Source organism: Podarcis bocagei (assembly GCF_964188305.1).
Source record: "Podarcis bocagei genome assembly, chromosome: 5".
NCBI classification, from domain to species: Eukaryota; Metazoa; Chordata; class Lepidosauria; order Squamata; family Lacertidae; genus Podarcis; species Podarcis bocagei.
In genome coordinates, this window is record NC_138129.1 from 79,367,576 (window position 1) to 79,381,023 (window position 13,448).

The window sequence follows — 13,448 nt, forward strand, 5'->3', positions numbered from 1 at the left end:
CACTCCTCATGCGGCCACAGGGAGGAGTCCTGCTGAACTGCTTATGGGCCGCCGCCTCAGGTCACCGCTCGACCGGCTACACCCAGACTTTGCCGTGGCTGAACCCCCAGGCTGTGCCAACGCACCACGGTCATTTGTCCCAGGAAACCAGGTCTTTGCCCGGAACTATGTGGGGGACATTCCTTGGGTGCCAGCCACAGTAGTGGGAGTCACTGGACCTCGCTCGTACCAGGTGGCACTCGAAGACGGACGTTTGTGGCGGCGGCACATAGACCAGCTTAGGCGCAGGGTTGGCGACTTAGACACTACTGAGGTGCCCCCAACTGCGCTTGCGGCTCCAGAAGAGACACGTACAGATGGCGAGGCCCCACCTACACCTCCCTCGCAAACTGCCAGCGTGGAGCCGAACCAAGCCGTCTCAGAACAGACTCAGACCACTCCACTTGCGGAGGCTCCACCCACAGCAGCGGACCCAGGGGAGTTGGTTCCAACGCCACCTAGGGTCGCACCACAGCCTCAGTGAGAACTGTGTGGCCCTCCGGACTTGGCTACTAGTCCCCGGCGGTCTGGCAGAGTTTCCAAGCGCCCAACTCATTTAAAGGACTACGTTGTTGGACAGGTATCACTGTTGGTCTAAGTATGGGAAATGTAACCGATATGCTTTTGTGCCTAATTGAACCATTACGCGTAGTACTGTATATAAGGAAACCATTACGATTGTAACTAACGCCTTATCTCGGTGGGGAGGGGTGTTATGTAGTGTAGTTTCACCCTGGGCCAACAGGGGGATATTGTATATAGTTTTCTCTCTGGTCTGTAGATAGTTCTCACTCAGGTCCGCGGCAGTTAGTTTAGGCGGGAACTCTGAGCTGTTGTGGTTACAATGTTGACAGCCGGCTGCCTATAAATACAGGCCGGCTGAGCTGTCGCAGTCAGTTCTATTCCAGCTTGTCTTAATAAAGAGCTACTTGAAGAAATCGCTGTGCCGGCTGCTATGTCAACCCACTACTTAATACATCCCACATTTAGAAGGACTGAGAGGAGCTTCCAAACGCACAGCCGAGTGTAATTGTGGGCTATTTGTACTGCGTTCATGGGTGTCCACAGGAATTTTTGGCGGGTGAATGAGGGTGGGGAGCAAAGTAAAACACTGCAAAGGGGGCTAGCTTCTTAAACAAAACAAAACAAAACAAAAATGAGACGTAGTGCCTATACATTGTGCCTCACCTTGAATTCTACAGATGCTGAAAAGAAATGAAAGCTGTGAACCTGGGGCTACGGTTCTGTGACGGGGAGCAATCCCCCCCCCACCGCCCATGCCCATTCTAGTAGGATTTAGACAAACATCCTGATCTTGGAAGTAATTAGGCATATGGAAAGCTATATTACCTCACATCCTCAAGGACCACCTCTTTCTGGATCCGGAGATCATCTTCTGAGGCCTTTCTTCATGTGCCTCCTCCTTGAGAGGTGCGAAGGGTGGCAACATGAGAACGGGCCTTCTCTGCAGTGGCTCCCCATCTGTGGAATGCTCTCCCCAGGGAATTTCGCCTGGCGCTGTCATTATACAGTGGTACCTCGGGTTAAGTACTTAATTCGTTCCTGAGGTCTGTTTTTAACCTGAAACTGTTCTTAACCTGAAGCACCACTTTAGCTAATAGGGCCTCCTCCTCCTGCTGCGCTGCTGGAGCACAATTTCTGTTCTCATCCTGAAGCAAAGTTCTAAACCTGAAGCACTATTTCTGGGTTAGCAGAGTCTGTAACCTGAAGCAAATGTAACCTGAAGCGTATGTAACCTGAGGTACCACTGTACACCTTTAGGCGCCAGGCAAAAATGTTCCTTTTTAACCAGGCCTTTTGGTTGATTTGATTGATATCCTATGCCCTTTTAAAATGTGGGTTTTTTTGGAGGGGGCTATTGGGTTGTTGTTTTTATTTTTATTTTTATTATGTATTTTGTAGTTTTATATCTTGATTTTATTCTGTGAACCGCCCTGAGACCCCTGCATATAGGGCAGTATATAAATTCAATAAACAACAACAATAACCACACACACGCGATGTGGGGGTTTAGGATTGCACCATTAGCCTAGATGCGACTTGATGTCTCCGGGACCATTCAATGTGGGTCTAGCAACATCTCGATTCCTTCCTTTTTCTTCGCGACTAACTTGACCCACTGAACTCAAGGGGACCCAAGTTCAGCTGATGTCCGGATCCAACCCTTTATGTCTAATTAAAGTTTCCCGAGTGGCCGTGAAGATAAAGGCACCCCCGCCCCGCGCGCCTTATTGATAAGCGCAATAAACAGAGCTCCGGGGGAAAGGCAGTGGCCCACCTTGGCCAGCAGAGGGCCCAGGCGCGGTCTTCAAGGCAGGGAGGGGATCCCCTTTGCATCCAGCAGTCAGGCAGGCGGCTCGTGCGCAGGATCCCAAGGCTGGGCTGCAAAGAAAGGTGAAGCGAAGGCGAGGAGGAGTGGCCGCAGCAGGAATATTCGGAATGCGCCTAAGTCTGCTACGCTTTCCGTCTTGAAAGGCTCCTGTGCCTTCAAGAAGCTGACTTCGAGGAAGAGGCATTGCTCGGCTGCATCTTTCACGTAGGAGGAGGTCCCGGGTTCATTCCTTGACCTATCCAGGTAGGGCTGGAGACTGAAATGTTGGCAAGCTTTGGGCGTCTGCCTTGCATGCAGAACATCCCAGGTTCAGCTGAGAGAGAGACTCTGGCATGGGTGTAGCCAAGGGGGTGGGGGGTAGTGAGGGGCAGCTGCTCCCCCTATAAATCAATAAAAATACATAGCTAACTGAGGTTCTGCCCCTTCCCCCAAAGGTCTGCTCCCCTAACAAAAGGCCTGCCCCCTCCCAAACAAAAATCCTGGCTATGCCCATGGGCTCTGGTCTGAAATTCTGGACAGCTGCTGCTGGTCAGTGTAGACCAGGGGTAGTCAACCTTTTTATACCTACCGCCCACTAATGTACCAGTGATCCAGTGATCTTTATAGGAGGAGAACATAGTTTCCTATATTCCTGATATTCACTAGGTAAAGCTTTTCCGGTCGGTGCATTTTGGGGTTGGTGAAAACTTTACATGTTGAATGGGCTGCCTGCCTCACAACTCTTAGCTGTGCAGTTAATGGGATGTAGGAAGTGGGGAGCGAGACAGAGAATGAGAGGTGTGTGTTGCACCCCTGGACGCAGTTTTACTGGCCTCTTCACTATATACCTATAGATTGCTGGCATGCGGAATTTGTTAGCTTTGCTCCTTTGAGCTCATGTGTTTGAAAATGCTGTGTGAACGAGGCTGAGTTGGGGCCTTTACTCGTGCAAAAAGCACAGGAGATGTCATTCTGGGGAAATAACCTCTCACTTTTTCAGTTTGCCCATTGTACAGAATGGAAAGCACAAGAGCGCAGTGGCTCGCTGCTTCGATCCTGGCAAGTGTGCTAGGTCTGTGCCTGCCCACTCATACAAAGCACCCTTCACCGATTTTAGTGTTGCATTTCTTCCAAGGTGGAGGAAATTGTACCTGGCTGGTGAAAGAAAGCAGTGGTTTATGCAATGCAAAGTCTAGAATTTGCTTCCACAGGAAATGGTAGTGATAGGCACTGAGTTGGATGGCTTCTAAAGGGTAAGGCTATTGGTGGCTACTAGCCACAATGACTTTGTTATGCCTCCACTGTTGAAGGTGGATGCCAAGTACAGGGAATCACAACTTGGGAGAGTGCATAGGCTCTTTTTATATTCTTAAAGGTGAATCCAGAACACCTTACAGCCTCCAGTTCAGCCACATCTATATTACGCTGCTCACCTCCCCGTTCCCCAGTCCTAATTTTGCTAATTTCATTACAGGTCAGTTTTGCGTGTTCTATTGTATTTGCATAGCACCAAGCATTAAAGAACACAGCACTCTTTTAGGGGGAATAAATGGATGCTACCAGCACTCAAAGTAACTAAGGTTGCAATCCTATACACCAGGCACTTAGCCCTCGAGATGCTGTGGGACTACAGCTTTCATCAACCCAGCAAGCATGACCAATGGTCAGGAATACTGTTGTACCTTGGGTTAAGTACTTAATTCGTTCTGGAGGTCCGTTCTTAACCTGAAACAGTTCTTAATCTGAAGCACCACTTTAGCTAATGGGGCTTCCTGCTACTGCTACGCCGCCAGAGCACGATTTCTGTTCTCATCCTGAAGCAAAGTTCTTAACCCGAGATACTATTTCTGGGTTAGCGGAGTCTGTAACCTGAAGCGTCTGTAACCTGAAGCGTATGTAACCCGAGGTACCACTGTAATGAGAATTGCAGTCCAACAAAAACTGCAGAGCACAGTGTTGGCTACGCCTGCTGTACTTACTTGGGACTTCATTGTGGCCTACTTCAGAGTAGACACATATAGGGTAGCAGCTACTTATTTTATCACTTTATGTGTATCTTACATTTGTGCCTCTACCTTTCTCCAAGAATGAAGGGCAGCTTTGGTTATATCTTTAAGTGCCCCTACTGAGAGTGGAAGAACAGTGAGCAAATCACACTAGGCTTTGTTGAAGGAGCACTTTGGTATCACTTAAAGTTTAAATCTTGAAGTGTTAGGCAGAGAGGTGCTTCTTAGGAATAGGTGAAAGGTAGGTGGTGGATATCTGCCTTTATAATGCATCGACTTGCTGTTGAGTGCCTCAGGTATTACTAAGACTTAACAAGGTCCAGCAGTTTCTTAAGGGGTGGTTTAAATGAGAAGGTATTTGGTCATAGTAGATCTTAAACCAGAACTGGCTCGTCTGTCGAAATCACTGAGAGACATAGCTCCCAGTATCTCTGTAAGTATCTCTGAACTGCCTCTGTGGAGAAGTATCTGATCTGATCTGAGAGGGACATCAATGATCTAAAAGCTCTGTGGTGAGTCATCTGCGAAGGGAAGAACTGAGGTTCAGCAGTAGAGCTAACGTTTGGCATGTGGAAGGTCCCAGGATCGATCCCTGGCATGTCCTGGTAGGGCAGAGAGAGAGAGAGAGAGAGAGACCCCTGTCTGAAACCCTGGAGTTTTTGTCTGTAGCTGCCAGTGTAGCAGAGCAGAGCTCCTTACCCATCTTCCCAGTACAGAAATCACTGCTGGTAAGGGAGAGCAGGGGATGCGGGTGGCGCTGTGGGTTAAACCACAGAGCCTAGGACTTGCCAATCAGAAGGTCAGCGGTTCGAATCCCTGCGACAGGGTGAGCTCCCATTGCTCGGTCCCTGCTCCTGACAACCTAGCAGTTCGAAAGTACCGTATTTTTCGCTCTATAGGACGCACTTTTTCCCCTCCAAAAATGAAGGGGAAATGTGTGTGCGTCCTATGGAGCGAATGCAGGCTCCTTGGCTTCGCGGCGACGCGCCTGTCCTGGAAGCTGGAGGAGGAACAGAAGGGTCTTCACAGGAGAGGCGCTGCGCAGAGAGGGAGAAGGCGCAGCGCCTCTCCTGTGAAGCAGAGGCGCTGCGCAGAGAGAGAGAGAGAGAGAGAGAGAGAAGGCGCAGCGCCCCTTGAGCAACGCTGTCATGCGAAGCCGGAGGAGGAACAGAAGGGACTCCTTCTGTTCCTCCTCCCGCATCGCAGCGACGCGCCTGTCCTGGAAGCCGAAGGAGGAACAGAAGGGTCTCCTTCTGTTCCTTCTCCAGCTTCGCTGAAGGGTGCTGTGCCTTCTCCCTCTCTGCGCAGCACCTTTCCTGTGAAGGAGGGGCGCTGCACAGAGAGAGAGAAGGCGCAGCGCCCCTTGAGCGGCGCCCCTGCCATGCGAAGCCGGAGGAGGAACAGAAGGGTCTCCTTCTGTTCCTTCTCCAGCTTCGCTGAAGGGTGCTGTGCCTTCTCCCTCTCTGCGCAGCACCTTTCCTGTGAAGGAGGGGCGCTGCACAGAGAGAGAGAAGGCACAGTGCCCCTTCAGCGACGCGTCTGTCCTGGCTTCTGCTTTAACCCTGCGCAGCCTCTTTGGGCAGGGGGAGCCTTCATCCCGCTGCCCTGAAGAGGCTTGGCGGGGTTACCCCAGAAGCCAGCACAGCCACACGGTATCCCAGAAGCCAGATCCCTCTTGCTGTTCTGGCTTCTGGGGTTCAGAATAATTTTTTCTTGTTTTCCGCCTCCCAAAACTAGGTGCGCCCTATGGTCCGGTGCGCCCTATGGTGCGAAAAATACGGTACGTCAAAGTGCAAGTAGATAAATACTGTATTTTTCGCCCTATAGAGCGCACCGGCCCATAGGGCGCACTTATTTTTTTTTGGGGGGGGAATAAAGAAAAAAAATTTATTTTCCCCCGAGCCCCAAAGAGCAAAGAAGCCATGACAGTGAGCGGGATGGATCCCGCTAGCTGTCCTGGCTTCGTTTTTAGCCTCGGGGCTGGGGGTCCGGGAGCGAAGGCGAGGTTGCGCTCAACCTCACCATAGCTCCCGGAGCTTGTGGGGCGGGGGAAGCCTGAGCTTCCCCTGACCCCAGCCCCCAGAACAGGCTGTTGCCTGCAAGCCTTGCGAGCCTGGCGGGAACTCCTGCCAGTCTTGCAAGGCTTGCGGACATCTGCGCGAAGCACGGGGCGCACTCCGGAGCACGCCCCGTGCTTCAGGCTGCAGGCTGCTGCCCGCAAGCCTTGGGAGCCCGGCGGGCACTCCAGCCGGGCTCCCAAGGCTTGCGGATAGCTTCCTGAAGCCTGGAGAGCGAGAGGGGTCGGTGCGCACCCCATAGGACGCACACACATTTCCCCTTCATTTTTGGAGGGGGAAAAGTGTGTCCTATAGGGCGAAAAATGCGGTAGGTACCACTCCGGCAGGAAGGTAAACGGCGTTTCCATGCACTGCTCTGGTTCGCCAGAAGCGGCTTAGTCATGCTGGCCACATCACCCGGAAGCTGTACGCCAGCTCCCTCGGCCAATAAAGCGAGATGAGCGCTGCAACCCTAGAGTCAGTCACGACTGGACCTAATGGTCAGGGGTCCCTTTACCTTTAAGGGAGAGCAGAGAGGTGGGGAGGTCAGTGCAGTGTGGACACAGGGAATTGCAGATTGACTCCACTGTTGCGCCTGCACCCCACTCACCCCACTGACATCACCATTTCCTTTACTGGCAGCCGCAAATCTCCACATTGGGAAGCCAAGCAAGTGACTTTGCCCTGCTTCTCCTGGCTGCCCACTCCTGGCCTCTGATGGTCAGTGTTGACAGTATTGAGCAGGACAGACCAGGATACTATGGATAGTTGTGAATAGTCATCCTTAGTTTAAAAATGCCAAACTTGAAAATTATTATTATTTCCCCTATTTCTCTCTTTGTCCCACCCTAACCTTCAGGTCCTTAATTTGCTCTCATATTTGTCTGAAGTGTCACTTTCATGTGTCAGAAATCAATAGGCAACAGAACCCTGTGACAAAGTTCATTTTTAATTGGAAGAAAAATGGCTATTTATTTTATAAGGCTGGATGGGTTACGTGAGATACGTGCAGCCGGGAGACTTTAGTGGTTTGGCTCTATTCCTGAAGTCTTAATCTCAGAAACAATGAAAAATGCTGAATGAATTGAAAGCTGATAAGTTTAAGAAGAGACCCGCCCACACGTACTTAAGAGCTGCGTGTGAGCTGTGGGATGGGGCCAGGCGGTGATGATATGCTGATGGAGCCAGTCTTACACATCTACTGGTGCACCTATGCGAGCCCCGACATCACCACCTTTGCACCACTCCTGGAATTCTGTGTAATGTGGTAATTTGCTAACATCCATGGCAGGCCTGGTGAGGAGTACCCAGAGACTATACAGGCTTCTAGACAGCAGACCTAACACAGTCAAGTGTCATTTACATTTTTCCAAAGGGGTAGCTGGCAACAAGCTTTTAAGAAAAAAGATTTTTTCCCTGGAAAGGGTAATAAATCCAGATTAAACGGGGGTGGAGTAGGGAAATACAGACTGACGTTTTGCGGACAATGGCATCCTATGGATGCTGGGGGGGGGGACCCCCAAAACAAATTACATGAGGACACCCATCGCACAATGCAGAACTGGCCCTGTTGCAGCTGCCATATTATACTCCTCCTTTAGTGTAAACCCTGGAACTCCCTGCCCATTGACCTCAACCATGTGCGCCTTCGCTGTATCTCCCTTTGGCACTTGCTAAAACCATTTTTGTTCAAGCAAGGCTATTCAGACATGTAGAAGCCGTCGTGTGTTTTATTTAATTCTAGCTTAATGCGGTTTTGAATTATTTTTAGTTTTAAATGCTTGATTTTCACTGTTTCTCACTCATTGTTTTATTGCCATCAAGTAGTATATAAATGTTGTGAAATAAAACAACCTCCTGGCCACCTCACCCTGCTCTGCTTTGGTGACCCAGCTGCTGGTGTCTCCCCACACAATGAGCAGTGTCTGCTTCCAGGACTCAGGGAAATGAATTGGGGGCTCCTGCCAACCCCGGCATCTGCCACCTGAGGCAGCTTCATCACTCCAAAAGCAGGACTGACCCTGGTGGTCTTAATGACAATGCATAAGACATTCTCCCAGGTACAACAACTTTGTTGTTGGAGTAAGCAAATCAGTTAGTGCATTGTGTATTATTACCACCTTGTTGCCTGTTCAGCCCCACCCAGTGCATGTCAGCACAATAGCCAAAACAATTCATTGGCATGGTGGAAGGGTTGGATTTTTGGGCTCACTGTGTATTTCTTCTTGTACCCAGAGGCTTGTAAGTGTGCTGCTCTATGAATGAATGTGCTTGTTCCAGCTTGCTGAACAACTGCTCTGGTTTACAGTTGCTGCTGCTGTAATTCACCTTGTCTCTGGTATCAGTGGAACACCACATAAATAGCATTATTGCGCCCCTGGTCTCTTGACTGGTGACAGGGGGCGGCCACCAAGACCATATAACACCGGTCCTGAAAGACCTACATTGGCTCCCAGTATGTTTCCAAGCACAATTCAAAGTGTTGACCTCGGCCCAGTATACCTGAAGGAGTGTCTCCACCCCCATCGTTCAGCCCGGACACTGAGGTCCAGCTCCGAGGGTCTTCTGGTGGTTCCCTCACTGCGAGAAGCTAAGCTACAGGGAACCAGGCAGAGGGCCTTCTCGGTAGTGGCTCCCGCCCTGTGGAACGCCTTCCCATCAGATGTCAAAGAAATAAACAACTACAGTGGTACCACTGGTTATGTACTTAATTCATTCTGGAGGTCCGTACTTAACCTGAACCTGTTCTTAACCTGAAGCACCACTTTAGCTAATGGGGCCTCCCGCTGCTGCCGTGCCACTGCCGCGTGATTTCTGTTCTCATCCTGAAGCAAAGTTCTTAACCTGAGGTATTATTTCTGGGTTAGCGGAGTCTGTAACCTGAAGCGTGTGTAACCTGAAGCATATGCAACCCGAGGTACCACTGTACCTGACATTTAAAAGACATCTGAAGGCAGCCCTGTTCAGGGAAGTTTTTAATGTGTGACATTTTCATGTATTTTTAATCTTTGTTGGAAGCCGCCCAGAGTGGCTGGGGAAACCCTGCCAGATGGGCAGGGTACAAATAATAAATTATTATTACTATTACTTAACTTCACCTGACAGGAATTTCCTTGGGTATTTGAGAAAACTGCAAGTCATCTTGAGTCATCCAAAGCTAATCAGTTTTAAAACTTTTAAAATATTAGGGGCAGAGGTTTAAGTACATGCCTAACTCCCCCACTGGAAACAACAATATAATTTTAGTACACTAACATTTTGATTTTATTTATTAAACGTATCTATGTCTCCATCTAATTTAAAAATGCCAGAGCAGTTTATAACAGAGTAAAAATGCCTAACTTTGACTGAATACATAGGCGTTTGCTGTCTGCATCTTCTGTCAGCATCTCCCTTGAGCCAGTGCCACCAACTGGACTCATACACTTCAGCCCGACTGGGCTAGGCAATCTGGGTAGCACTTCCAGAGACCACCTTCTGCACAGGAACAGGTCAAAGTGCTGTGGACTCACAGCTTAGAGTTGTGAGCACCAGATTCACTCCAACAAGAAGACAGTCGTTGCACAGCAGAGTATAGCAGAGCATAAATGACTCAGAGAGCAGCTCTGTAGAATATCTTCTTTATTCTATCTACAACTATAATACACAACTATGTACAGAGCTAAATGAGGTCTAAGCAAAAATGCTGAACTGCACTGAGTGTCTGCAGCTGCTCTTAGCAGCAACCTTATCTATACATACGACCTCTCTCTAACACTCAGTCTCTCTCTCTCTCTTTGATGTGAGGCTGGAGTGGAATATGTAGGGAGCAGAAACTGCCCCCTCCTCTCTGGAGAATCAGCAGATCACATCAGCAGATTCTTGGATATGGGAGGAGTGGAATCTCATCTTCATGGATGCAAAATATACGCTGTATGAAGTAATGTGTTATTCTGTGGCTTATCATCTGAAAGTGTCTTTCCTTTAAGCTTAATTTTTAGCAAAAGTCTAAGCAATTGAGCAGGGCTGGGGAGCCTGTGGCCTTCAAGGTGCGGCTGGACTGCAAATCCCATCATCACTGGCCATTGACCATGATGCTTGCAGGTTCTCCACCCCCGTAGCAGAGGATATTGAGATATCCTTCCCCCATTTGCCTTTAAGCCTGCTTGTGCAATCGTCTGTTATCCTCACATTTAAATGTTTCAAATGTTTTGCTTTCTTCACAGATGGAAAAGTTGGCTAGCTTCTTTCTTTTATGGGGAGCGTTTTCTTCAGGAGTCCTCGGCTACTCAAATGGAAAAATCAGTGTGGCTTGTGGCTCTATGGTTCCTGGTCACGGACACATTGCACAGAACTCTGCACCGCCATATGCCATCTCCACCTCCAAAACTTCATTTGCCCCAGGAGACGAAATTATAGGTGAATTCAGAACCATTTGTTGACTGCGATGTAAACCAAAAGTGATGTCAAAGGTCCACTGTAGGAAGTGCTTCCTTCCCACTTTCCCTGCCCACCCCAATGTCTCTGTTTAACATCAAACCTTAGTTAAATAACTTTTTATCTCTAAGCCAAGTATGGGCAATCTGCTGCACTCCATAAATAGCTGTGACCGTCATTCCTGACCATTGGCCATGCTGGCTGGGGCTGATGGGAATTAAAATCTAGCAATATCTGGAGGGCAGAAAGTTCTCTATCACTGGTTTAAGCCCAAATGTGAAATGAACAGGGTCCAAATTGCTCTGTGGGTGTGCATGTATATGCACTGATGCCATGTCTCCCTGCCCTCTGCCCCACTTTTTGCTGTAGCCCTTCACATTAGATTCTCCTTTTTTGACAATCTCAGTCTGTTGGGAATGATTGTTGGAGCGGGGGCGGGGGGGGGGGAGCCCTGAATGCCATGCTAGATCCTTTTGGATCCTTGCTCAGAGCTGCGATAAGTGTGTCATCTTTGGCCAACATGATCACATGGATTAGTCGTCACTGGAGAGACAAAAGGATTCTTTGTCCTCTGGAAAGAGTTTCCTATTTCAATCACATTACAGTTTGCTATAAAGGAAGTAGACATGTTTTTGTAACTTATTATCTTTCCCCTTTAGCACAGGAGTTTAGAAAGCAAATGGGTGAAAAACCAAAACCAAACATACTTATTCTCTTCCAGCAAGGGGAAGGATCGGTACCTTGTATCCCTCCAGCTGCTTTGAACTTGGCTCTTTTCCCTAAGACACTTGGTTATCCATCTACGAATAAAGCTAAGCTGAATCACAATGGACCTGATCCAGCCATTAAAAAAAATACTTTGCCATATGTGCTTGTCTGTGAAATGTACAGTTTGCTTTTCTCTGAGCCACACTGTGGTGGAAGGGAGGGTGTGGAGATCAGAGGTACTCATATCTCTGCGTGCCCAGCCTAGAGAGGCAGTACTAGTAGGCTTTTTACCTGGTGGGGCTGGGCACTGTTTTGTGGTAGATAAAAAAATAAGGTGTGGTTTCTTAAAGAGATAATTTTGCCCCCTTTCAAATGTGTTCAAAATTTTGGCTTTGGTTATAGTTTGTTACTGTGATATTCCATGGGAGGGAGGGATAATAGTAGTGGTGGTGGTGGAGATTATTATTATTATTATTATTTCCCCAGCCACTCTGGGCGGCTCCCAATAGAATATTAAAAACATGATAAACACCCAACATTAAAAACTTCCCTGAACAGGGCTGCCTTCAGATGTCTTCTAAAAGTCTGATAGTTGTTCTTCTCTTTGATATCTGGTGGGAGGGTGTTCCACAGGGCGGGTGCCACTACCAAGAAGGCCCTCTGCTTGGTTCCCTCTAGCTTCACTTCTCGCAGTGAGGGAACCACCAGAAGGCCCTCAGCGCTGGACCTCAGTGTCCGGGCAGGACGATGGGGGAGGAGACGCTCCTTCAGGTATACTGGGCCGTGGCCATTTAGGACTTTAAAGGTCAGCACCAACACTTTGAATTGTGCTTGGAAACATACTGGGAGCCAAAGTAGGTGTTTCAGGACCGATGTTATATGGTCTTGGATGGATGGATGGATGAATAGATAGATAGTCATTTTTTTCTTTAAAAAATGTTTAGGTGTACTTTCATTTTGACTGAAGAAAATCACCATTTTACAGTTCAAATTGGAATTTGAACTGGATAGATAGAGAGATAGAGAGATAGAGAGATAGAGAGATAGAGAGATAGAGAGATAGATAGATAGATAGATAGATAGATAGATAGATAGATAGATAGATAGAGTTGAGTGAGTACAGATCCCTAGTCTGGAATTTTGGGGGCTTGAGGAAAGGTCATTAAAGGCAGGGGAGAACAACACAGAACACAAATACATTTCATCAAGCAGCCCCTACTAGTGTGGACAGGAAACATCAAGATAGATTTGAATTGAAAGCACTTGGGTGCAGACAAAAGTGCACAAATTAAAATCAAATCTGTGTGACACACCCTGGTGTGTGCACACAGCCCTTGTAGGTTCTCACACTGAAGTGATGGTAGTAATAAATGCAACTTTCATTTGTTGTTGCTTTTTGCCCCTAATATTTGTTGTGGCAAAACATTTAAACTGACACTTTTTACAACATCTTTCCTACTCAGTATCTCTTATGGCAAGCGGCGATTCCAGTTTTGAGGGATTTTTACTCCAGGCCCGAGCAGTTGGAGGCGATGTTGCTGTGGGACATTTTCGAATCCTAGACCCTAACTCGCAAGGCCTTGTGTGCAATGACATTCAGGTATGTGTAACTTGTGTGGCTTGGGCTTGTGTAATTCTTTTGTTAGTAGCTTTTGCGATGCAAAAACAAGCTTTGGTTGCAGAGCAGAGACTCATATACACTGAGGGAACTATCCTATGGCCTTGAAGATGATCGGGGATAGTCTGCTTTTTTGTCTGAAGAGCTAATCCCACGCTATATCTTACCACATATGCTTTTAAAACAGTGATGGGAAACTTTAGGCCTCCCAAGGCCTCTTTATCTGGCTCTCAGGACTCTCCTCAGGCTACCCCCTCCTTGAATATTTCTGT

At 48.2% G+C, this 13,448-nt stretch overlaps 1 protein-coding gene across 2 annotated transcripts in view; it reads left to right on the forward strand.

The window, feature by feature from the left end:
• Positions 1-2,388: 2,388 nt before the first annotated feature.
• The window catches only part of LOC308587393 (putative ferric-chelate reductase 1), a 35,052-nt gene continuing 23,992 nt past the window's right edge, over positions 2,389-13,448 (forward strand). For both annotated transcript variants that reach the window (XR_014008345.1, XM_081195025.1), the window contains exons 1-3: positions 2,389-2,635; positions 10,640-10,832; positions 13,022-13,158. Coding sequence is in view for 1 of the 2 variants with exons in the window: in XM_081195025.1 (XP_081051151.1) it covers positions 10,640-10,832; positions 13,022-13,158 (330 nt within the window). In the remaining variant the exon portion in view is untranslated. The remainder of the gene's footprint in view (positions 2,636-10,639; positions 10,833-13,021; positions 13,159-13,448) is intronic.